This window comes from Rhinolophus hipposideros (assembly GCF_964194185.1).
Source record: "Rhinolophus hipposideros genome assembly, chromosome: 25".
NCBI lineage: Eukaryota > Metazoa > Chordata > Mammalia > Chiroptera > Rhinolophidae > Rhinolophus > Rhinolophus hipposideros.
In genome coordinates this window covers 15,836,984-15,859,306 of record NC_138071.1, presented here as the reverse complement: position 1 = coordinate 15,859,306, position 22,323 = coordinate 15,836,984, and the positions used below count along the sequence as shown (strand labels likewise).

Below are 22,323 nucleotides of genomic sequence, written 5' to 3'. Positions count from 1 at the left end.
TCACTTCTCACTGAAGTTCACTGCCGACTGTGGAACACCGCCACACAGGTCAAATGTCCTCTTTTACTGCTTGGAAAATGGGCCGCGATTACACACCTGCTTACTCACTCTTCCCCTTCATTCATTCATTCATTCATTCACTCACTCATTATTCCTTTAATAAATACACATCCAGTACTTATTATGTTCCAGGTGCTGGGCTAGCCCTGCTGGTAGGTTTTTATATTCCAAGGACAAGCCATCATTCTGTGCCTGCCTCGGGGGGGGAAGCATGGCCGTCCTCTGCCCTACTTTTTTCAGGTGGGGGCACAGAGGCAGACTGACTTTCGTTTGCTTACATAATTACTGGACATGACCTAGAGCCAATCTGCTGAGTACAGCCTCACAGGCTGTGCACTGCACAACTTGGGGTAGTTATGCAACAGGGAAGTCCTGCATCAGACGCCAGAAAAAGTCAGCAGCTGTCATTGCTGAGTCCATCAGGCGGTGTGGCATGTTCAGAACCAACGGAGACGTGCCACAAGCCCATCGGCAAGGGATGCCGGTGCAGTGGCTAAACCGGAAAGCAGGTGCTCAGCTGGTATCTTCCCTGTCTAGTCTTGGCAAGCCCATAGCCTCTTTAGTGATGGAGACGACCTTCTCCTTTGGGCCCAGCCAGTGGTCTTCGTGTCCAGAGTCCATCCCCTGCTTCTCCTCCCACCCACCCCCATGGGGGGAATGCAGAACACTGCCTGCCTTCTGCACCCCAGGGCTGTCTCTGTACGATGTCCTCCCAATCCCATGCAGGCTTTGACTTAACGACCCTAACACCATTCACCAGGAAGCAGGGGAGACCCAAGAGTCTGCCTTTTAGGGCCCACTGTGTGACTAAGATAAAGCATGCCACAGCCGTATTCCTTAGCCCAGGCTCGTCTTCACCAGAGTCTGAATGAAACGGCCTATCCGCTGCCCAACCAGTTGGGGAATACTCCTCTTCTTTTGTCCCAGCACCTCAAGACTGTGTGCACCATAGATCTACGTAAAAATACGTGCACCATACATCTGCATTAAAACGTAAAGCCCACAACAAACAACAGACAAAACACTAGGGACCAGGTGCTTCTGGAGGCATTTCCCCTTTTGCTCTCTTCCCTACCTGCCCCACCGCTCCAGCTGTGTCATCAACAGCACTAAGTGATAGGAGGGCCCCGGGGGACCGCTCCAGTGACCACGCCTGGCTTCCTTACATTTTCCTTCCTGGGACGGCTGGACTCTGCAGGAAGCTCTGCACGAGGCAGCAGACGAGCCTGGGAAATGCAAGCAGGGGCTTGGATGTTACTGTGTTTCCCCGAAAATAAGACCTAGCCAGACAAGCAGCTCTAATGCGTCTTTTGGAGCAAAAATTAATATGAGACCTGGTCTTATATTATGTTAGATAAGACTGGGTCTTATAGTAAAATAAGACCGGGTCTTACATTAATTTTTGCTCCAAAAGACGCGTTAGAGCTGACGGTCCGGCTAGGTCTTATTTTCAGGGAAACACAGTAGGAGCATCTCTGCTCCTTCTGAGGGCAGGCAGTTCCTTCCCTGGGCCTGTTTCTCATCTGTAGCACTGGCCATGCCACGTGCACAAGGTTAATTGGTGCTCTGTGTGTCCCAAACGTGACTGCTTGTGGACCCACAGCTCAGCCTTGACCAGAGGGGAATGGAGGGAGACAATCTGAAATGTGTCTCTGTGGCCATAGGAGAAATCCATGGCAAGGTCAGGCAAGGACTGCAGATAACTCATTCCAGCCCCTAGCAGCACTGCAAACACCAGCGCTCTGCACGTTTCCCAAGTATCAGCATCTGTGAGGCACGGTGGGCAGTTGTGGCTGCCTGGAAACCAGATTCCTGGCTTCCTGGCTGGAACACATGTTGCATTTGAATGTAAAAGCCTGTTTTCCTTTCGGTATGTGCGTGCACGGGTGGGTGCGTGCCCACGTGCAAGAACTGGTGTCTCTGTCATGTATCCGGGTTGCCATGCGTGTACTTTTCAAGACTGGAATGTGCACTTCTCCATCTCTACGCGGTTTGTGCCACGTGTGCCGATGGGGATTTGGTTGATGAGAAACAGTCTCCTATTTGCCCATGTGGGATCCATCAGCGAGCCAGTGTGTTGTAGGTGTCAGGGCCCAAGAGGAGAAGGTAGGCATGTAAGTATATACCTTCAGCATCAACTAATTAGGTGTTGAGTAAACCCCCCGAGATGCTGTTACCCACATCTGCTTTGTGGGGCTGTTCCCGGCATGAGAATAGGTCTTGCTGCTCCCCCCACACACATTCACCCAGTGTCCCTGCCAAGGGTGACTCCCCTGCTGGCTTTCGGGTACAGGACACACCCCTGGAACAGGAGCAGGGTGCCCAGTGACGGAACCTGCAGCCTCAGTCTCGTTCGCTCCGGGATCTTACAATCAAGCAAACAAGTGTGTGGCATTAGGTGCCCCCGTGCCTTTGCTTAGTGCTTCCTTACATGCTTCCCCCTGCCTCAGGCATTCAGCCAGGTTTTACTAAACATCTACTTCTTGCACATGTGGCCACTCACAGAGAGCAGGTGGGCAGGGGAGGCCAGGTGCCGTTATCCCCATTTCTGTCACATAGTTTGTGGGCATGAGAACCAGAACTGGGACTCGGGGCCCCTCTGCACTGAGAGCTTCTGCACCCCCTCCTCAGGGAGCGAATGCTCGCACTTGTGTGTCCATGGGTGCCCCTTGAGGGGGCACGGTGCAGGTACCCACACTGGGGTCTCCAGGATCCCCCCAGGAGGGGCCCGACGGGCTCTCTGAGCGGCCCCTGCTCTTCCCACAGAGTGGCGGCAAGGAAGCGGGGCGAGGATGATCCTGCAGGATGAAGACATCACCACCAAGATTGAGAATGACTGGAAGAGACTCAACACCCTGGCCCATTACCAAGTGAGGCGACTGTGGGCACAGGAGGGGCTCGCTAACCGGACAGCCAGTTCCCCGGAAGTCTCAGGGCTTGAATAACAGGGTCCCCCCACTGAGGCTAGACACCGAACCCTAATTCTGCTTCTTCATCTGCAGCTCACATGCCCTTAGCGACTCAGGGAAAATTGCTGTCCGCTAGCCAGGAAACTTTGACCTCCTTGGAGATACGATGCTGATGGCCATGCTTCCTGCAGGGTGGGGGCAGAGTTCCCAAGAGAAGCAGTCTCCTGGCTCCCCATGTGGGATCCGTCTGTGATCCCTTGTGTTGCAGGTGTCGGGCCCTTCCTTGGAAGGCCCTTCCTTGGAAGATCCCTGGAGTTTAAGGTGGGGACTCCCTGGAAAAGCATCGGGACAGAGGGTGCTCGTGAGACGCTCTGGCCAGAGTCTCTTTAAGAGCAAGCCACAACACAGAATACTATTCAGTATCCAGATGTGTCTTGTTTCCTTCAAAGGGAAGCGGACAGCCTCCCAAGGCCCCTCGTTCTCCTGGGAGGCTCTGACAGCCCCGGAGGGCCAAGTTCATTGGGGTTTGTCCTTATTTCCTGGGGTGGCAGAGTTTCTGTGCCCAGGCCCTTAGGAGCCTTTTTCTCGTAGGTGCCAGATGGTTCTGTGGTGGCTTTAGTGTCTAAGCAGGTAACAGCCTACAACACCGTGAACAACTCCACAGTCTCCAGGACCTCGGCCAGTAAATATGGTGAGTTCATCGAGTCCTCCCGGGGAGGAGAGAGTGCCCTGAGCAGCTGTTGTCATGATGGTAGTACCCCTGAAAGGCCTGGGACCCCTGGGGTGGGGAGTGGGGGGCGAGTGAGGCAGGCTGGTTCCAGGTGGGAACTCAGGCAAGGGCAAAACCTTCATCCCCTGGAACAGGACGGACATCTACCTCCGTGAGCATCTTACAGGCCAGAAGATGTTTTCACTTTGTGATACTCATTATCAGGCGTCATGTTCATAACAATCTAGTGAATTAAGTAATTATTATCTCCCCCTATTATGCAGATTAGCAAATTATAACTCAGACACACAGAGGCTGCACGACATGTAAAGGTCACACGGTTATGCAGCATTTGAGGGAAGGTGCGGACTCCAGTTCCGTGGTGTGGGGAAGGGTGCTGGATGTGGGCTGGAAGCCGGGGGACCACCCTGTTCTCACACCATCTGGGTGCTTGGCGGCCAGCTGCCTGACGGCTACGAGACCTGGTTTTCTTACCAGCAAAACGGGGAGTGAAAAAACTATCAAAGTCCCGGGATCTTTCTGGAAAATAAATAGAAGGAAGCAAAGAATGGTGCCCACACCCAGTAGGATCACTTTCTTTTCTGCTCAATACTCATTTCACCAGACCTCACAGTTCAGCAAATAAGGGGGAAGAATGGGCCCAGGCCAGAGGGGAGGGGAGGGTGAAGATGAGCAGGTGACAAGGCAATTACTCAGCTGGCCCAGTCATTCGGGGAGACAGGCTACCTGCTCTCACGCTCAAACTTAATTGGCTACACAGAACACCTCCAAGACATGACTGGAAAACTCTTACAAGGACACGTGTAAAAAAAGACAAGCTTATATTTTTACATGTTGAGTAATTAAGCGCTGGCAAGGACAGGAGGGAGGGGAATCCCAGTGGGTAAAGGCAGTCCCAGAGTTTCCCGGAGGTGGCTGGAAAGGCACCCCAGTTTCGGGGAACGAGCTTCACCGAGGCATGGCGACAGCGGCAGAAAATTGCAGGATGGATCAGACAGCAGGGGGCCTGAACTGGAGTGGGGGTGTGTTGTGAGTAAGCGGCGGGCGCCTCACGCGTGTGGGCCCATTGCATCGGCAGAAAACATGATCCGATACACGGGGAGTCCCGACAGCCTCCGCTCACGCACGCCCATGATCACCCCCGACCTGGAGAGTGGAGTCAAGATGTGGCACCTGGTGAAGAACCATGAGCACGGGGACCAGAAGGAGGGTGACCGGGGGAGCAAGATGGTGTCTGAAATCTATCTGACACGATTACTGGCCACTAAGGTATTGGACTTCAGCCGGGCGTTGGGGGGTTGGGGGCCACCTGTGAGGTGCGGGGGAGGGGGACCTCGCCACCTCACAGAGATGCCCGAGCTAGCAAAGTCCTGTCTTCTGTGCTGGTGCCCCTCTATGACCCACTCAGGACAGGCACTGCTCATCAGCCTGGTACTCTTTCCCAATGCACGACCTCAGAATCCTTCTGAACCCAGTGCTCCGGCAAAGCCTACCCGTACATTGGTGTTGGCATGCAGCCTGAAATGTTGTTTCCATCCCTTCTCTGTGCCTTTTCTCAAATGCCGTGTTTCCCCGAAAATAAGACCTACCCCGAAAATAAGCCCCCGTTAAGATCGTCAGCCAGACGGACGCCTTTAGTACATTATGACAATGTTCCAGAAGAAGATGACATGACTGTATTGGAATAAATGTAGGTTGTTGCATGTGAAAAAATAAGACATCCCCTGAACATAAGCCCTAATGTGTCTTTTGGAGCATAAATTAATATAAGACCCGGTCTTAGTTTCGGGGAAACATGGTATAGAGACACTAGCCGCTTCCATTCACAGTCTTCTACCATCCTGGTGAAAGAATGACTCCTTTTCTGCGGTGTCCTAGGCAGTTTCGAGGAGGGAAACGGGGGCTCCATCGGTGACTTTCTAGGCACCGTTTCTAATCCCGGTTCTCGGGACATTGAGTGTCTGCAGTTAATCTGTCACTCCCGGGAGCCGAATGGGTGACTGACTGTTCATTAGCCGGAGTGAAGAATGCCCACACAAAACCAGGAGATTCTGTTTGTCTGCTCTGACCCAGGGAGCCGTTCATTAGCGTTTGTGAAAAGTGCTAAAATAACACCGCCAAAGGGTGTTAAACCAAACCGTGTTGTTGGCAGAGGAAGGCTCACTCAGGCCCAGTCATCAGCGGTCTGTTTCCCACGTGCAGAGGAAACTTAAAGCTGTTAGCGGCACAGTCAGGGGGCGGGGAGATTTAATGCATGCCCTTACCCCGTTTCACCCAAGCTGGCCGGGGGTATGCTGTCCTCCCCGCCCCTGGGTCTGCAAGGCAGACCTGAAACACACCGGCGGCAGCGCTCCTGTGCGGAGCTGTGTGTGACCTTGTGCCGCCCCCTCCCCAGGGCACGCTGCAGAAGTTCGTGGATGACCTATTTGAGACCATCTTCAGCACGGCCCACCGCGGCTCTGCCCTGCCCCTGGCCATCAAATACATGTTCGACTTCCTGGATGAGCAGGCTGATAAGCACGGTATTCACGACCCGCATGTCCGCCATACCTGGAAGAGCAACTGGTGAGTGAAGGGGGGGGAAGGACGCCCCGCATCAGGGGAGGCCAGCCCGTGTCCAAGGTGAGAAGAAGGGCCGAGGTCCACCTTCCATCGCAGGCTCTCTCCCTGGGCCTTCCCACCCTCTCCTCCTGTTTTTGTGCTCACTTCCTCTCTCACTTCTGACTAGTCAAACCATGCTTCTCTCCGAGCAATCAATCAGTTAACAAACATTTCTTTAACCAAGTCATGCGCAAAACAGTCATGACCTGCCAAATGTCGCGGCCAGGTCACTCACATCCAGGGATCTCCCGTGTGCCCGATATTACGCCACACACTGAGGGTACAGAGACAGTCAGGCACGGACCCTGCGCTCAGTGGGCTGAGAGACGCAGGTAAAAGACAGGAAGGCAGCTGTTTGGGTGCGAGGCATTTTTGCAACTAGGTTATAGAAGGGGGCATCGAATAGGGACTGCTCAGCAGCGTTTTGAAGCACACCCTGCTTGCAGTCATCTAGGGGAACCGGCTATTTCTGTTCTATTCAAGAAGCAATGGTCTCCCTTCCCATTAACGCCTTTCCAAACTCCCTTTGGGGAAGAGACCTTCCCATAACCGCTTTGTCTGTCTCCGAGACAACAGGACTCTCTCAGTCCTAATGGGCACACGAGGTGTCTCCACAATGGTCCCTCTCTCCTTTAACTGACATCACCCGTTCCCTCGGTTTGTGAGTAATTTGTGTTTCAGGTTGAGGCTGCAAGGTCAGACATCAGTATTCAGCACTGGGTATAGAACCCCTCGCACAAAGCTGGGACTCGATAAATATTCATACAGGTGCACGGCTGAGATGGTCTCTACTTGAGAGTTCCACCTCAGGCACAGCTGGCTGGAATTGTCCCATCAGTTCCAGAATGGCCTGCCTGTAGCTTGTAGGCAGTTCCTGGCCCAGGTTGTCCTTCCCCAAAACATGCTTCCACGGCAGCACGAACCTGTTGCCCAGCAGCTGCCAAGTGTGAGGACCGGGGGGACATGAGGGCACCGTGACCGCCAGCCTGGAACCCCAAACCAAGACACAGATAAAGGCAGACGTCAGCCTATGGTATTAAGACTTTATTTAGTGTAGTGTCTCTGGTTTCTTGTCTCCTTCATCTGAAAAACAGTGCTGTCTCTACTGAAAATGAAAAAAAAAAATCAGGCAGGAACAGAGCTTTAGACCACAGAATTGAAGAGCGGGGTTTATCCCCATCTTAGTTCTTGGGGAGTGAATAGCTTCTGTCACGCATCTCCCAGCCTTTCTGAAATAAGATTCTTGGAATCCAGATTGCTCAGGCAGGGCAGCCACTCTGGGTAAAGACTGTCCCCTGCTCTGAGCGGCCTGCCAGGTCTGCTCTCTCCCAGTGCCTGCCTCTGGGTGAGATTGCGTTTAGAAATCTTAGGCAGAGCTGTTCCAAGGGGCACATTCCCAGCCTAGTGAATTTGCTGCCCTCTGCCAGTGAGTCTTCCTACTTACCACCCCATTTGAATGGCAGCAGTCTTCAGAATACGAGACAGGCTCTGCCCAGAACTTCTCTGATGGTCCCTGCTGGGGAGAGCTGGCATTTTCAAAACATCCCTGTGTGTCCTTGTAGCACATTCACGGCAGGTCACCTGGAATAGTTTCTAAGCCATGTGCTTTCAGCCCAGACCTCCTGCTGGGGGAAGGCCACCTCCAGGAGTGCCATAGTGTCCTGGGGCTGAGGGCAGAAGCTCCCTTGTGCCAGCTCTTCCAGATCCTCAGAACCTCAGTTCCCAAAGAACTCCAGTCCCCAGGAAGGCAAGCTGGTCAGGAGACAGTGGTACCCAGCTCAGGGACTTTCACCAAAGGGCACTCTCCTGACCTTTGTCATTGCTACCTGGGCAAGAAGCAGTTAGTCCGGGAATGATGAGATTTGCATATTGACTTAGAGTTCACTGTCCCTGATTGAAAAGAGATTGTTTCTTTGTTCCTGGCCAAAGTTGGAACCTGCTGGCTTCCTCCACATTCTGCTTCTTTCTCTCTTTGTACGTAGACCTGCTCATTTAGCCTGAGTGACTGCAATCAACCAGAGATTAGTGCCACCACTAATGTTAATAATATGCTAATATTTCATTAGGCAGGAGACTCGGTGTGGTACCCTGGCTTCCCTGTTTGATTTGACTGTCAGCACAACCGGCTTAAGGAGAGGGGGTGTAGGGGAGAAACAGCCATACAGCTCGTATGGCCTCCTAGCGTCCTTCCTGTGGGTAGGACTTCTGGAAACAGGAAGATGTGGACAGAAGACTATTAGCTGGGCAGCCGGGGGTCCTTCATCCGGAGCTCTGAGCCCAGCTGTCATGGTCTCCCCAGGGCAGCTGCTGTGACCCCCCCTTCACCCCAGTGTCATGATTCTCTGTGCCATCCCTGGATTTCCCATCTGGATTTCCCAGGATGACACAAGTGCCACTTACCATTGTCAGAACTCAATGCTGCCTGCCGGGGCTTGCCCTGCACACTTTGTAGGAACTTAATATGTACTTGTTGATTGATTGGCAGTCTCGAATATGAGGTCCGACTGTATTTATAGCATTTATTGTATGTACGTACTGACTGCTGGGAGATACAACACATACAGAAATATTGTTCTCACGGTTTGAAATAATGTAATTCAAAGAGTTTAAGCGCTAAGAGGCAAGCCAAACACGTACAAATATTAGGGCTATTACCAACAGTGAGAACAGCAACCCAAATAACAATAGCACGTGAGGGGAAGTGGCAGGAAGTGAGGAGGTGGGGGCCGAGGGAGGGAAACAGCGGTTCCTCGCTCGCTCGATGCCCCCCTGCTTCCTCACCTGAGTCTCAGCAGGCTGGATGGAAGCCACAGAACCGGACAGCCAGAGAGGACAGCCCGGGGGGCAGGTGGGCAGGTTTCTCCCGACGCCCCATACCCTTCGTAGCAACAGCGTGACTTACACGCACACACCACTGGGCACGTTCTTCTCTTTGTCTTTGTTTAGCTGAGTCCCCTCCCAGTAGCACCTTTCTCCCCGCTCCATCCAGGTCCCATCCAGTTCAGGGACACCTATGCGTCTTTCAAACTGAGACCATCAAGTGCCGCCCCCTCTGGGAAGACTCTCTGGGCACTTCCGCATGGGTGGACGCAATGCCCTCTCCCTGTGGCCCCCATTGGGTCCTTCCGTGCTGGCACGCAGAGTTTGCAGAGCACATCCTTGATTGCATGTCTGGCTTCCCCACGAGCCCCCCAGAATGCGGGGGCGGTGTCTCAGGCACACGGTAGCCCGGGTGGCTAACACAGTGCCTGCAATGCCACAGGTGCTAACTGGAAGAAAGAGGGAGGGGAAGGAGGGAACACAGTGGGGCAGGCAAGAGGCCGTGAAGGTGGGTTTTCTGTATGCCAGCTTGGGGGTGAGTCATCAGCTGCCCCACTGCCTTCACCATTAGGACCAAGCGGATGTTACCAGGCAGGGAGGAAGGGTGGGCTTCTTCCAAGTTCTACAGTGGAGGGCTCAGAGTAAGATACAGAGCCCACATTCCAGGCCCTTCTTTAAGGTTTTGTCAACTGGATGTGCCTTGTCTCTAGCACAGGGGGCAGACAGTGGAGTAGACAGTCGGAAAGTCCACTTTATAGCACCCATCGTGGCTGCCTCTGACCCCAAAGCCTGTGCTATGGGGGAGACGGGGAGCCGCCAGTGCCCATACGCACTGGATCTTTGGATGGACTCTTCAGCCCTGCTGCTCTTTAGTTTCCTGGAAGGCAAATGGATGGCGTAGAGGAGGCCCTTCGTTGGTCCCCAGTCATTTCTCTTTCCCCTGAGAACTCTCTGGGCCAAGCTGCAGGCCCCGCGCCGTCTCCCCTGACCCTCTCCTCTCCCCTCCGCACAGCCTGCCACTGCGGTTTTGGGTCAACATGATCAAGAACCCACAGTTCGTGTTCGACATCCACAAGAACAGCATCACGGACGCCTGCCTCTCAGTGGTAGCCCAGACCTTCATGGACTCCTGCTCCACGTCGGAACACCGGCTGGGCAAGGACTCCCCGTCCAACAAGCTGCTCTATGCCAAGGATATTCCCAGCTACAAGAACTGGGTGGAGAGGTGAGTTCTGGGCCGGGGCCACGACAGGCCTCTGCGGCCGCGGGCAACTTCCTTTGACTAGGGGTGCCCCCTCTGCCCCCCAACCGCCCAAGATGGCTTATGATGACTGATCCAATACCCACACCCCCTGGAACCGTGTATCATCCGCTGAAACAAGAATTGGGAAACTTGGCTAGAAGTTGCCCCTGGGCTCTGTGTCCCTGCATTGGAGGCTGAGATCTTGGTGGCTGAAATTCTTTCTAGGCTCTGGAGGGAAATACAGTCCCCTGCTCTAATCCCCACCAACAAAAAATTTCGAAGGACCGAATAACTGGTTTGCCACAGGAAGGCTGGAGGCCTTTCCCCATCTACCCCGTCCATCTGGCAGTCCACCCAGCCTGCTGTGGGAATGTCATTGTCACTTTGAACACCTTACTGTCCCGGTCCCGTGACTCTCACACGGTGAGCTCTTGATGACCTGGGCCTTGCAGTGTGTTCTCACCCACAATGCCCCTGGTCTAATCACAGTCTCAGGCACCTGTGAATAGAGGGCCACCTGTAAGCTGCGGCGCTGGGTTGTCTTGGTGCAAAACTAACTTCTGGTAAAGAACATGTGTGGTTTATCTGGGCCACAGCAGTTTCATATGCCAAGCACCTGAGCTAAGCCACCAGACGATGCTTTATTTATTTCTTCATGACGGTAGCCCTGGAACATTTGAGGACAGGATTTCTAACCTCATTTTGTGCCCGTGAAGGGGAAGAAATATACACGGAGAATGGCTAAGTAATCAGCCCAAGATGACTTAACTGGCCACAATGAAAGTAGATCCCCGAAGTCAGCTGACTCCCAAATCTCTTTTCTACTTTATTTATGATACTTGTAGGGCCTCTGCCAACCCATATGGCGTCTCTGGGAATGAGAGAAGGTGCCCCTTTCTACCTGAGAATGTGGTCCCATGCCAGGATGCATGGTTTGTTGAGTGAGGGGCTAGTTGTCAGCCCCAGCTGACCCTCTCAGCAGCACTTGCACAGTGAACAACCTGCACAACTGTACATGGCAGTCCTACTTTTAGTGTGCCGTTCTCTTGGATTTCAAGTAACTTAAAGATAGGAAGCCTGGGTGGAAGGCTCAGGATAGGAAGCTCAGATGTGGTGACTTTTTGAAGAATAAGAGACCAGAAATTGTTCCTGAAGACAAAATGAATAGTATCGTTTCATTCATGGCAGAGAGACAGTCTCCATCTTTATTCTTGAAAATTGCCTTCTCTTGTGCAGAGGGACTAGCTAAGAAGGGGTGTGGTCCTGGCCACTTTGGTAACACAGCCCTACAAAAAGCATTGACTTTTCTTTTCCCCTTCCACTCTGTTCTTTGATAACCTCCCGTCCATTCCTACTAATGCCTGTGATGGGCACGCAAGCCTTGGCTGTCAGAAAGAGAGAGCTAACTCTTTGGTCCTTGCACCTGATTGTGTCTGAGTCACCAAGAGGGGCTCTTACCTCCCTCTACATAAAGGGCGGCTCATTCTTTGGACAGTAGAACTGCCAGGAGCAGGCCCTCCTATGTGGTCTGTGGGTTCTTCGGCAGAGAGAAAGAGATAGCAGCTGGGCTTTCTGTTATTCTTGCATGGAGAGATGCAAGGTCCCTGTGATAGGCCCTCAGGCAGGGCGGAAGGGAGAAGGGATGTGAAAGGCTGGGGGCATTTATGAAACATCTGCATAGAGGACACTCCCCGGAACTCGGCCATTTCGTTGGAGATCAGAATAATGCCTGCCCCAGGCTAATGGGCTCCCTTTGACTTGGTGCTAAATGAGATTTGTGCGGTGCAGCTGCTACAGGTCACGAGTAACCGTGGTCCATTTGGTTATTTTTAGGTTTGATGGTTTTCATTTCTTATCCCACCAGTTTCTTAGCAACCAGTGGCACTCTCAGGAAAGTCATCTTTCTCTTGCTTGAGGTCCCAAATCCCTTCTCCTCTCATTCTGGGATGAGGGTACAAAGACGGAGGGATGGGGAAACCGCATGCACAGGTGTGGAGATCAAGCCCCGAGTGCTTCTTACTTGGTGATGAAGGGATCAGTGTCACCCTCTGACCCCAGAAGACTAGCCTCTGAGCTGGTCTGGGTCCGTGAAGGGGAAAATGAGTCCAGAAAGGCAGAACTCACTCAGGATCCACAGCAAGCCTGACCTCCCACCGCAGGGCCCTGGCAGCCTGTAGTTCAGAAGGATGGTGGTAGAATGCCCTCCTCTGTGGCCAGGGCTTGCCCACCTCTGAATTCACTGCCCAGCTGCTGTGAGCACAGAATAGGCTCCACAGGACTCAGGCTTAGCAGCTCACTGTGGTAAAGTGCACCCCGCACACATGTGGGGAGGCTTTCTGTCCCATCACAGCGACTAAGAACAGCGATTGCCCTGGCTGGTCCTCTCTATAAAGGGGGTGGGAAGCACATGGATTCAGGAGGCCTCTTCACTCTGTGGGTTGAGTAGCCCACATCTTTGTATCACACCTATGCTGGTTTGTATCTTCTAAAAGTTCTTCACCTACGCTTCCTCTCACGTGACCTCTCATCTGTCCTCCTACCCTCCCTTCCGTCCCCGTCCTGCCTCCAAATACCTTGCAGTGCGAGGGGTGGGCGGCCCCACTGCAGACTCCCAGTCTTAGCTGCCTCCCTTCAAGTAGCAGGGCTTTTGCTCGTGGGAGGAACATCTCTGGGTGCCCCAGTAGCAATCAACTGCGACACATCTTCCCGAGAAGAACTCACCAGTGGGACAGTGTCCGTCACCGCCAACAGGGGTATCACGATCAGTCGTGATTTCTATTTCATTACCAAGAGCGGTACTATTTTCACGTCGGGCGGTGCTCTTCTCTCGTTGTAAATTGGAAGAGCGTCAAGGCTGTTCCCCCGGCACCATTAGCTCGCTGACTTGCAGTCACAGGCTTTCCACACAGGAGTGACTGCAGTGGAGTCACAGCTGGCCCACTCGGGAGAGGACCAGAGGTGTGCCGCATGGATGAATGCCATCGATCACAGGTGTCACCGCGTGAAAAAGGTTAAGAATTTTAAATATTTAAATATGCCTCCTAAGGAAACCATCTATTTGAAATAGAAAGCTGTGACAGTCCCCCCGGGAGCAAGACGGGAGGTGAAGTATAGACATTTCATTAACTTGTTCATTAAACCCCGGGGCACACCTTTATGGTATCTATCGTGGGGGCGTTGGGCACGCGGGATAGGTTAGACTCGACCCTTCCCTCTCGTGGGGAAGGAGGACATGCTCGTCAAACCCCATAAGCCGTGATAGTAGGGTGCTCAGAGAGGGGTCAGTGAAGGAGTCACAAAGGCAGAGACGTCTGTGCAGGGACTGGAAAGGCAAGTGTTTGGGGACATCAGCGCATCAGGCTGTCTTTCACGCCTGACCTTCGCCCTTGAGGTGTTTGAAGGGATGACGTCACTTTGTTATTCTCTAAGAGTTTGGGGCCTCGGAGACCGCCTTCTTTATCACAAGAGCCACCCTAAAGGCAGAGATGGGACACCCACCCTCACACACCTGGCCCATCCCATAGAAGCCCACAAATGTAAACCTCTGCAGACTGGTCAACAGAGGAGAATCCAGCTCTTTGGGGCCCTTCCCTTTGTGGCAGCTCCCCGGGGGCTGGTGCTGGGACCACAGGGTACGGGCACCCACTGGTGTGAGCAAATGCAGGAGTGGTGGCGCCTGGACTCCTCAGCAGGCTGGGCCCCAGTCCTTCCGAAGAAGGTGGAAATCCCATGGGAGCAAGTTCAAGTACAGGGGCGCAGGCTGACCTTTCCCTTCCTCCCTGCACAGCCAGCTGATGAGCACACTTGTTTACAGTTCATTAATGGGGCGTAATTGCATCCTTCACAATCAATAAGGCTTCTCAGTGGCGGAGCCCAAAGGCCCACACAGCAAGGGCTGAGAAGGAAGCAATTGTACACACAGCTGAGAGACGCCAGGTCATTATCAGGTCCAAGGGCTGCTAGCTAGCAAGGTGGTAGGGTTGGGAGGAGCCCTGTAGTGGCATAGGGAGAGGTCAAGGTTGGGTCGGCAAAGCCCACCAGGAAGGATGGGTCCATATAGCACCGCGCAGGGCTGGGAACGAGCACAGGACAATGTCAGCCAATCCCCAAGCCCCCACACTTCTCAGGGCATTACGCTGTCCCTGGCCCCTCAGCTCAGTGATTTAGAGCTTACTGAGGATGAAGGCGTGTGGTGGATCCACCTGTGGGCTAGTAAGTGGCCACAGACACGCACTAGTCCGATCCAGTGCCCTCCACACACAGGCAACATAGACGGGGCCGCATACGCAGACCTGACCTCACTGTTAGAATACGCAAAGCGCCGCCAGGCAGGGCCGCCACCCAGTACTACAGATGAGAAGATGAGAACCCCTGCCCTCTCCCCACCCCACTCGAACCCCAACCCACCCCTACCCCTCTCTTCCTCACACACAGACACACTTTCCAAACATTCCCTTTGGAGGAATGACTGGGCTTTTAGTGTGCTGCAAGGCAAGCCTTTGCAAAGGGACAGAGTGTAGGCATCTGCTCTTTCCAGTGGAGACGCTGGGCGCTAACCTGCTCTCCTGTACCTCAGGGACGAGAAAGGCAGCAGTGGGAGCCCTGGTGCTGTTGGCCAAAGCCTGACAGAACCATCCATCTACCTGGGAAAGGTTCGCGGGCAAGTAATGGAAACAGCAGGAGTCTTTGCTTCTGGGGACAGTCGTGTTCTGTCGGGGACGGGGCCTGGGTTTTCATCCTGGTCAGTCTCTGTGACTGTCCGTGGGTGACAGGGTGTAACTGTGCAGAGGGAGCCGTGTGGGCAGAGCCGCGTCTGGCTGCTGGCCACGGAAGAGAAGCGACAGGCGTCTTTTGTTCACCAATATGACCTGAGAATATAACCCTTTACCTGACAAACAGGTTTTGCTTGGTAGGCCTAGAATCCTTGACATACAATGACACAAATCTCCTCGGGAGTGGCCCGGGTGGGAGCCACCACTCAATCCCCTGGGTGTCTGCTGTAAAATGGAACCCTGGAACTGACTGCGTTCCAGAAAGAGTGGCAATGACTCAAGTCTCTGGCGAAAACTTCTGTACCTGGAACATCATGAAATTACTTAGAACCCCAAGGAACCTGGGGAGGTTTTAGGGTGGGCACAGGTCTGGAAGAGCGCGCTCTTCTGGGATAGAGCAAAGGAACCAAAAGGAAACAAGACAAGGAACCAGCCAAGGACCTGAGAGCTCGGAAAATGGGGCGGGGCCGGTAACAGAGGAGCTCGCACTGAAAGGATGGAGGGAAGCCCCCATGAGCGCCTGCATGACGGCCTCCCTGAGCCCCAGGCTCCTCTGAGAAACGCCATTTCATTAAGCTCTTGTCCTTGCGCGTCTTTCGACAGCTTGTCATGGGCCGAGACCTCCCGCCAAAACGCAATCAATTCAGCAAAGCAGTTGGCGAGTGTGTCTGTGTGTGGTGGGCTCCTGAGGGACAGAGGAGTTTCTCTCTGCCCCTTCCCCTGCCAGAGGGTGCAGGTTTCATCTCCCTCCCGCTGCCTCCCTCCTTCCCAGACTGCAGGATGGGTCTGCAATCACAGGATGGCTGCGGCTCCAGGCAGGGCGGCCATGTAGCCCTCAGCACCCCGAATGCTCTGGCGGCAAATTGAACTGTCATTCCATGGCAGGCCCTTGAGCGTGATGGCTGGGGGAGCACAGGAAGGCCACCTCTGCCAGCCTGTCACCCAACTCCTGGTCACCAGTGGGGAAAGGTAGGGGGTAGGGGACTGATGGATTTGTGGTCTGTGCCGTGAGGGACGTGGTCTGGGAGCACACAGGGCCAGGGGCCAGGGTGAGATTGTCCAGAACCTCTGAGAATGGCCCCTGCATTCACCTGATTGAGCCTTGAGTCTGGGAACTCCCAGGGCCTGGCACTGTCACCTGCACTTACGCTGGTGCCCCAAATGCCTCACTTGCCTCCTAGTCCCTGGCCTGGCGACTGTCCCTGCACCCTCCTCCCTTCTAGGTTCTCAGGCTTGCTTTCCCCAGCAGTGAAACTGGGGTCCTGCAGGGATCCCTGGGTGTGCTTGCCCACCCCCCCCATCCCAATACCACTCTGCCTTTGCAGGTACCTGGTCCCTTTGATGTAGCTGACACCCAGAAAGCACCCTGGAGAGGGTGGGGCGGCCTTGGGGCACTAGGGCCCTTCGGTTCCTCCTTAGAAAGTGCACAGCTCCCCTCTGGGCAGGGGAGCTGGGGTTTGCTGCATAAAATGTCAAATTGCAGAAATTAAAAATGTAAATGCTGGCATCTAATTAACCAGTTGACAGCAATGCACAGCTGCAAGTGACAGTGACTGATTGCCTTCCACCAGCGGCCCTCCCTAAGCAGCCCCCAGCTCTTTGTGGTGAACCCCAGAAAGGGCAGGACATCAAGGCAGTACTGCTTGGAAGAGCCTTTGGGCCCTCTGGAGGGGACCTCTTACGTCTACGGGGACAGGGGCGGGGGAGGTGTTCGAGGGACACCAGAGACCCCCTGGACCACTCTTGCAGGTCGCTGGGAGCAACGCCTTTGCAGGAGACGGCTCCGCCTTACTCCTGGTCTTGCCCTGCACCCCCTGACAATGTCTGGACCACTCTCCGCATCCCTTCCCTCTGTGCTTCCTGCATCCAGAGCTGCAGAGGGCTCTCCCTGGGCCAGACCCAGAAGCCTAGATGGGAGAGCACACACCATGGTCCCCAGGCCTCACACACCGGCCTCCACTGGCCCAGACCCAGTGCTGGGAGCGTCCCTCTCTCCGCTCTTCCCTGTGCACAGCTCCAAACCCTTTCTTCCCCACCCCTGTCCCTCGGCAGGTATTACTCAGACATCGGGAAGATGCCGGCCATCAGTGACCAGGACATGAATGCGTACCTGGCCGAGCAGTCCCGCATGCACATGAATGAGTTCAACACCATGAGCGCGCTCTCGGAGATCTTCTCCTACGTGGGCAAGTACGCCGAGGAGGTGAGCCCTGCCCTGCTGCCAGGGCCTGTTGGGAAGGACGGGGGCAGAGCCTGCAGAACCCCTGCCCGGAGCAGCTCCTGTGCCCAAGCACCACCCCCGGCCCCCTCCCTCTGCTGGAAAAACTCTACCCCCCAGCCCTCGGGGGCTGTGCTCCAGACACCGGGACACCAGAAAGCTTCATTCTCTGCATTCTGCACCCAGGCCCGTTCTTCTCAGATATGTGGATCAAGCGTCTTTCATTTTTATTTCCTCTTTTTATTCTCATTCCTTCCCCGCTGTTTCTTCCTTCTTGTATTTTTTTCCATTTCTCCCTCTGATCTCATTTTCTTTAAACAAGCAATTCCGCACTCCCATGGGCAGGCCACATGGCCTGGCATGGCCTGGCATAGTATGGTACGGGGTCACTGCCTTCTTTCTGGCCAGTGCACAGGTGCTTGTGGGAGTGTCCTTGGTCATGCAGGCTTAGACCAAGGCGGTTCAGATCCCAGCTCCCTGCCTGGCTTCTCTCCCTCTTCCCAGCCTCATCACCAGGAGAGGGTCTAGGAACCCCAGGGGAAGGAGGGAGCCCCCGCAGCGCCCCTTCTGTGTCCCACACAATGCTGGGAACCTCAAGTAAAGGAGAAGCCAGTAGTGGGCCCTTAGGGGAAGGACACCAATGCCAGTCTGCGGGCCAATGCCAGCCCAGGGCACAGTGTTTACCTGGCCGTGGCCTCATGACAGAAATAAGGACAATGTAGAGAATGCCAGTTTACGAATGCAACTGGCTCGTCTTAGAAAGGACAGTCCTTTAGTCTGTAAGTACACTCACCTGCTGTTGCTATTAAAATGCCCCATCTTTATGGAATGCTGGCGCCAGGAACTAGTAGTTCTTGACCAGCTAAGAAGTTGGCAACTCTAGCATGGTCTCCCTAATTAAAAATACATGAGCTGGGCCAGGGAATCCAAAGGTCTGGGAGGCTCCCCGCAAGCCCTCGGCCTCCTCTTTCCTCTCTCCCCCTCCCTGTGCTGCTCCCTGCCCCCTCACACCCCAGGCCCAGAAGTTTCCACCCGTTTGGTACATGCCCCTGCTGGGGCAGGCATTGTGTGCAGGGCGCTCAGCTCAGGTGTGCTACCTGACTTTACGTCTCCCCTGGAGCAGCCTAGAGGGGTCTAGTCGTCCCCACATTTTTACAGATGAGGAGATAAGAGTACAGGGACATTACAAGTTTTGCCCCAGACCACCCAGTGAGAAACTAGTGGACACCTTATTCAATCCCACCTCTCCTGACTCCCCGTCAGATTCTCACACAGTTTCCTTCACGTGCCACAATCGCTGTCATTGTTCTCCACCAACCATCAGGTCACAGAAAAGGCTTGGGCAGACACTGTCCATGGGGAGTTAAGGACCAGCAACACTTAAGATATAGTAAGTTTTGAGAGGTATTTTTTTCTAAACAGACAAAGTGAAGACAAATGACTTTCTCAATGTGGAATCTCGGGCTTTGGGGAGCTGATGGGGAGACTTTCCTTTTTGGAAAGGAGGGGTGGCATTTCTTAACATTCATGAAATCCCTTGCCCCCGGGACACTGGGCCCCCACTTTTACGTTGGGTGTGGAATTGTCTGCGATGTGACATCTTGGCACAGGTGTCTTCTGCCTATGGCCAGCTGCCTCACGTGGGCAGGAAAATTTATTTATTTAGACAGGGAGGTATGCGCTGACTTGCTGTGCCCGTTGCCACAGGGGTGCCCACACAGGTGTACCCATGAGGAGTGCCCCCCACCCCTCCTATCCGTTACCCAGGCTGTCTGCTTACCCAGCAACTTCGTGTGTGCATGTCCGCACGCACCGGTGTCTTCCCACACCTTCTGCCTACTTCCTCCCTTCCGTGTGTACCCTCAGAACACACCCACATGCATGCAAACTAGTAACCCCCCTGTTCTTGGCCCTTCAACAGATCCTTGGACCTCTGGACCACGACGACCAGTGTGGGAAGCAGAAACTGGCCTACAAACTAGAACAAGTCATAACCCTCATGAGCTTAGACAGCTGAGAACCGTCCTTCCAGGGCCACCCTGGAGGGAGGGACACACCAAGCCGTGCCTCAGTCTAGATGTCATCTTTACCAAGTGCAAGTTCCGCTGGCGTCAGCAGCACCCTCTGAGCAGCTCTCTCTCGCTCTCTCTCTTCTCTCGCTCCCTCTCTCTCTTCCTCTTTCTGTCTCTCCCTCCTTCCCGGACGCCTTCTCTTTCCGTTTCTCTGCCAACACAATTGAACGAAGCCACCGACCCTCAGCTAGTCCAGAATGGCCAGGCCCACAGCGAGGAACCTGACCAGAAGATTCCAGAAGGGGCTCTTTCCCAGCTGACCCCATGCATTAGCAACAGGGCCCACCTACGGATGAGGCGCCGTGGACAGAGGACGTTTCTTTGCTGCTACTTCACCTTCCACTTCTTGAGAGCCCCCGCATTGGTCTGAACCTTGGGCTGGAGAAAAGGCATCAAGCTCAGTCTTATCTTTGCTGGGAAGACACCATGTGGCTCTCCCTTCCTGCATTTCCATCTCCCAGCGGTCCATGCGTGGTATGGTCCCTTTGTAACCGGGAGAAGAAGGGCCACACCTCCTGCAAGAGGCTGGAATTGGGGGCAGTGGTGAGGAGGTGGGAGGTGCTCTGTGAGCTGCCTCTCGCTTGTTGGGTTGGCATCCAGAGGTCTCCTTGTCGCCGTCCATCTTCCAAGTGCTCACAGGGACATGCCTGCCCAGTCTCCTCCTTTGCCTGTGGAAAGCCAGGCAGGAGAAAGAGCAGTGACAGTCCACCACGGAGACCCTTCTCATCTGGCTCAGAGGGGCAGAAATGTGAAATGGAGTAGGAGAAGAGGAAAGAGAGTTCATCTACCCTGATAGTGTAATTTGGTGTTTTCTACCCACCCCCAAGTGCACGTGAATCACAACCATGAGGTGTAACCCATCGGCAGATCCTGAGTGCTGTCTGGAGAAAACACCTTCATCTTCCTTGGTCATCGCTCATCAAGGGTCAGCATAAAACCCAGAGTGTGTCCAGGTGTCCAGGAGATCCTACCTCCAGCCATCTCCATGGCGCTAGCCCCACCATCCTTCCTGAGAACACTATACAGAGCCGGGGCGCCCAGCCTCGCCACTCTTCCCTTTGCAGAATCCGGTGCCATTGCTATGCAGACAGATGGCTTTGTCACTGGACTGACCAGACCTCCTAGGGAATTATTTTCTCAACATCTCAGCTGTCCCGTGCGTCCCTCTCCTCCCTCATCTTTTCAGCAGTCATCACGGAAAGAAATGTACTCAAGCACAGCCAACATGCCAGCCACACTCAGCCCCCAACGTGTCACGTCTGGAGGGCCCAAAGAGTCAAGCTGAAGGACGTGGCCAGAAATGGGAAGAGGGACGAAACAACTGACCTTGGCCCTGGCTCTGTCTCTCCATCTGTCCTTCCATCTACGGACACGTCATTGAAGCCAGCCAGGCAGAGGCACGCTCATTCATTCATTGATCTTAGGTAAGCTATCGGGGGAGATGGTCTAACGAGAGTCATGGAAACCTGGAATCTTGAAGGAATCTTAGATGCCGTCTGGTCCAGTCTCCCACCACAAACAAGAATCTCTCCTGGCAGCCCTACGCCCTCTGAGAGACAAGGAGAAGCATTGCTTAAAGTGGGATCAGGGATGCAGCTTGCCTTCACACCCCAGCATCAGACACTGTCTCCCGCCATCCACGTGGAGCCCCACGTGGAAAGGGGAAGGAACCACACCATTTCAGGAATGTCTATGGAGTATCCTGTACTTTTAAGAACGCGGACCCCTTTGGATATGAATAGGTGTGCGTGTGTGTGCACACGCGTGCGTGTGTGTCTGCCCCAGGAGTAGGCAGAGAGCTCAGAAAGATTTCTTGTCTTAGGGAGGGGGATTTTGAAATGTTTCCCTTCTCTACACTTGCTCATCAGTTCACCCTGCAGCTCCAGGACATTTCAACACTTGCTTTCTGTGCTGAGTGCTGCCGGGTGGAAGGAGAGGTCGGCTGTGGGTAGGAAATCAGGGCGGTCACTGGCCCAGGGAGGCCTGGACTTGACTGGAGGCCGGGCAGTGGTGCCCCAGAGCAGGGCATATGGGGCATTGAGGGGGTCACACGGTGAGCAAAATGCAAGAAATCTAACCAATGGGAAGAGGAGACTGGGAAAAGATGCATGTTGGGGGGTGGGGAGAACTAACCAAAGGTTTTGGCAAATGAAGTGCCAGGTGAAGAAATGTGGAATTTCTACCCCTGATCACTTGATTTCCTCCCCAAAAGCCAAGGGCCCTGGCAGGCCAGGAAGGAAGCATGTGGGAAGTGGGCTAAGAAGGCAGCTCAGCCGCTAAAGTAGTTTTGCACATGTGAAGGTTGGGGAGGAGACAGACACAAACATATTTAACACAGATTTGCTGAATGGAAGCTGCGTGTGTGTCAGCGTGTGTATGAGTGTTTTGATTTATTTTTTAAGTTTTGCACAGATAGAGAAAAAAATGAACAAGCAGAAAAAAAGACTTATGATGGTTCTGCTGAGGCTTTTATTTTTTACTGGATTATTATTATAGTTATTGTTCCTTCGTCGGTACAGGAATCTTCCCCCCCCCCCATGTTTTTGTTCTAAGAGAAACTTCGAACACCTCAGAGAAACATAAATGTCAGGAAGAAAGAGGAGGGGAGGACCGACAAATTTCCTCGATCTCCTCATTCCTCCTGAGGGAGGAGTTCGGGCAGATTTTCCTTTAATTGGGGGCCATGGGTTGTTGCTTTGTTTACCTGCAATCTCTGTGGCGGGCTTGGGGATGGAGAAATAGGGTTGAGTCACACACAGAGCCACAACCCATCTTGCCCATAAAAATTCTTTCCTTTGGCTGTTTGTTTGTTTTCCATTTCTTTCATTTGGATTCTTAGCGCATGTGTGATATGTTTCAAAGTTAAAACAAGGCAGCATTGTCAAAAAGCTAAGATTG

General features: G+C 53.8%; 1 protein-coding gene across 1 annotated transcript in view; it reads left to right on the top strand.

The window, feature by feature from the left end:
* PLXNA4 (plexin A4) overlaps positions 1 to 21,837 on the top strand; it is a 410,115-nt gene extending 388,278 nt beyond the window's left edge. Inside the window, exons 26-32 of the mRNA XM_081038260.1 lie at positions 2,827 to 2,930; positions 3,561 to 3,660; positions 4,778 to 4,968; positions 6,095 to 6,264; positions 10,133 to 10,345; positions 17,188 to 17,338; positions 19,275 to 21,837. Of these exons, the coding sequence (XP_080894386.1) occupies positions 2,827 to 2,930; positions 3,561 to 3,660; positions 4,778 to 4,968; positions 6,095 to 6,264; positions 10,133 to 10,345; positions 17,188 to 17,338; positions 19,275 to 19,370 (1,025 nt within the window). The 3' untranslated portion in view covers positions 19,371 to 21,837. The remainder of the gene's footprint in view (positions 1 to 2,826; positions 2,931 to 3,560; positions 3,661 to 4,777; positions 4,969 to 6,094; positions 6,265 to 10,132; positions 10,346 to 17,187; positions 17,339 to 19,274) is intronic.
* Positions 21,838 to 22,323: the final 486 nt, after the last annotated feature.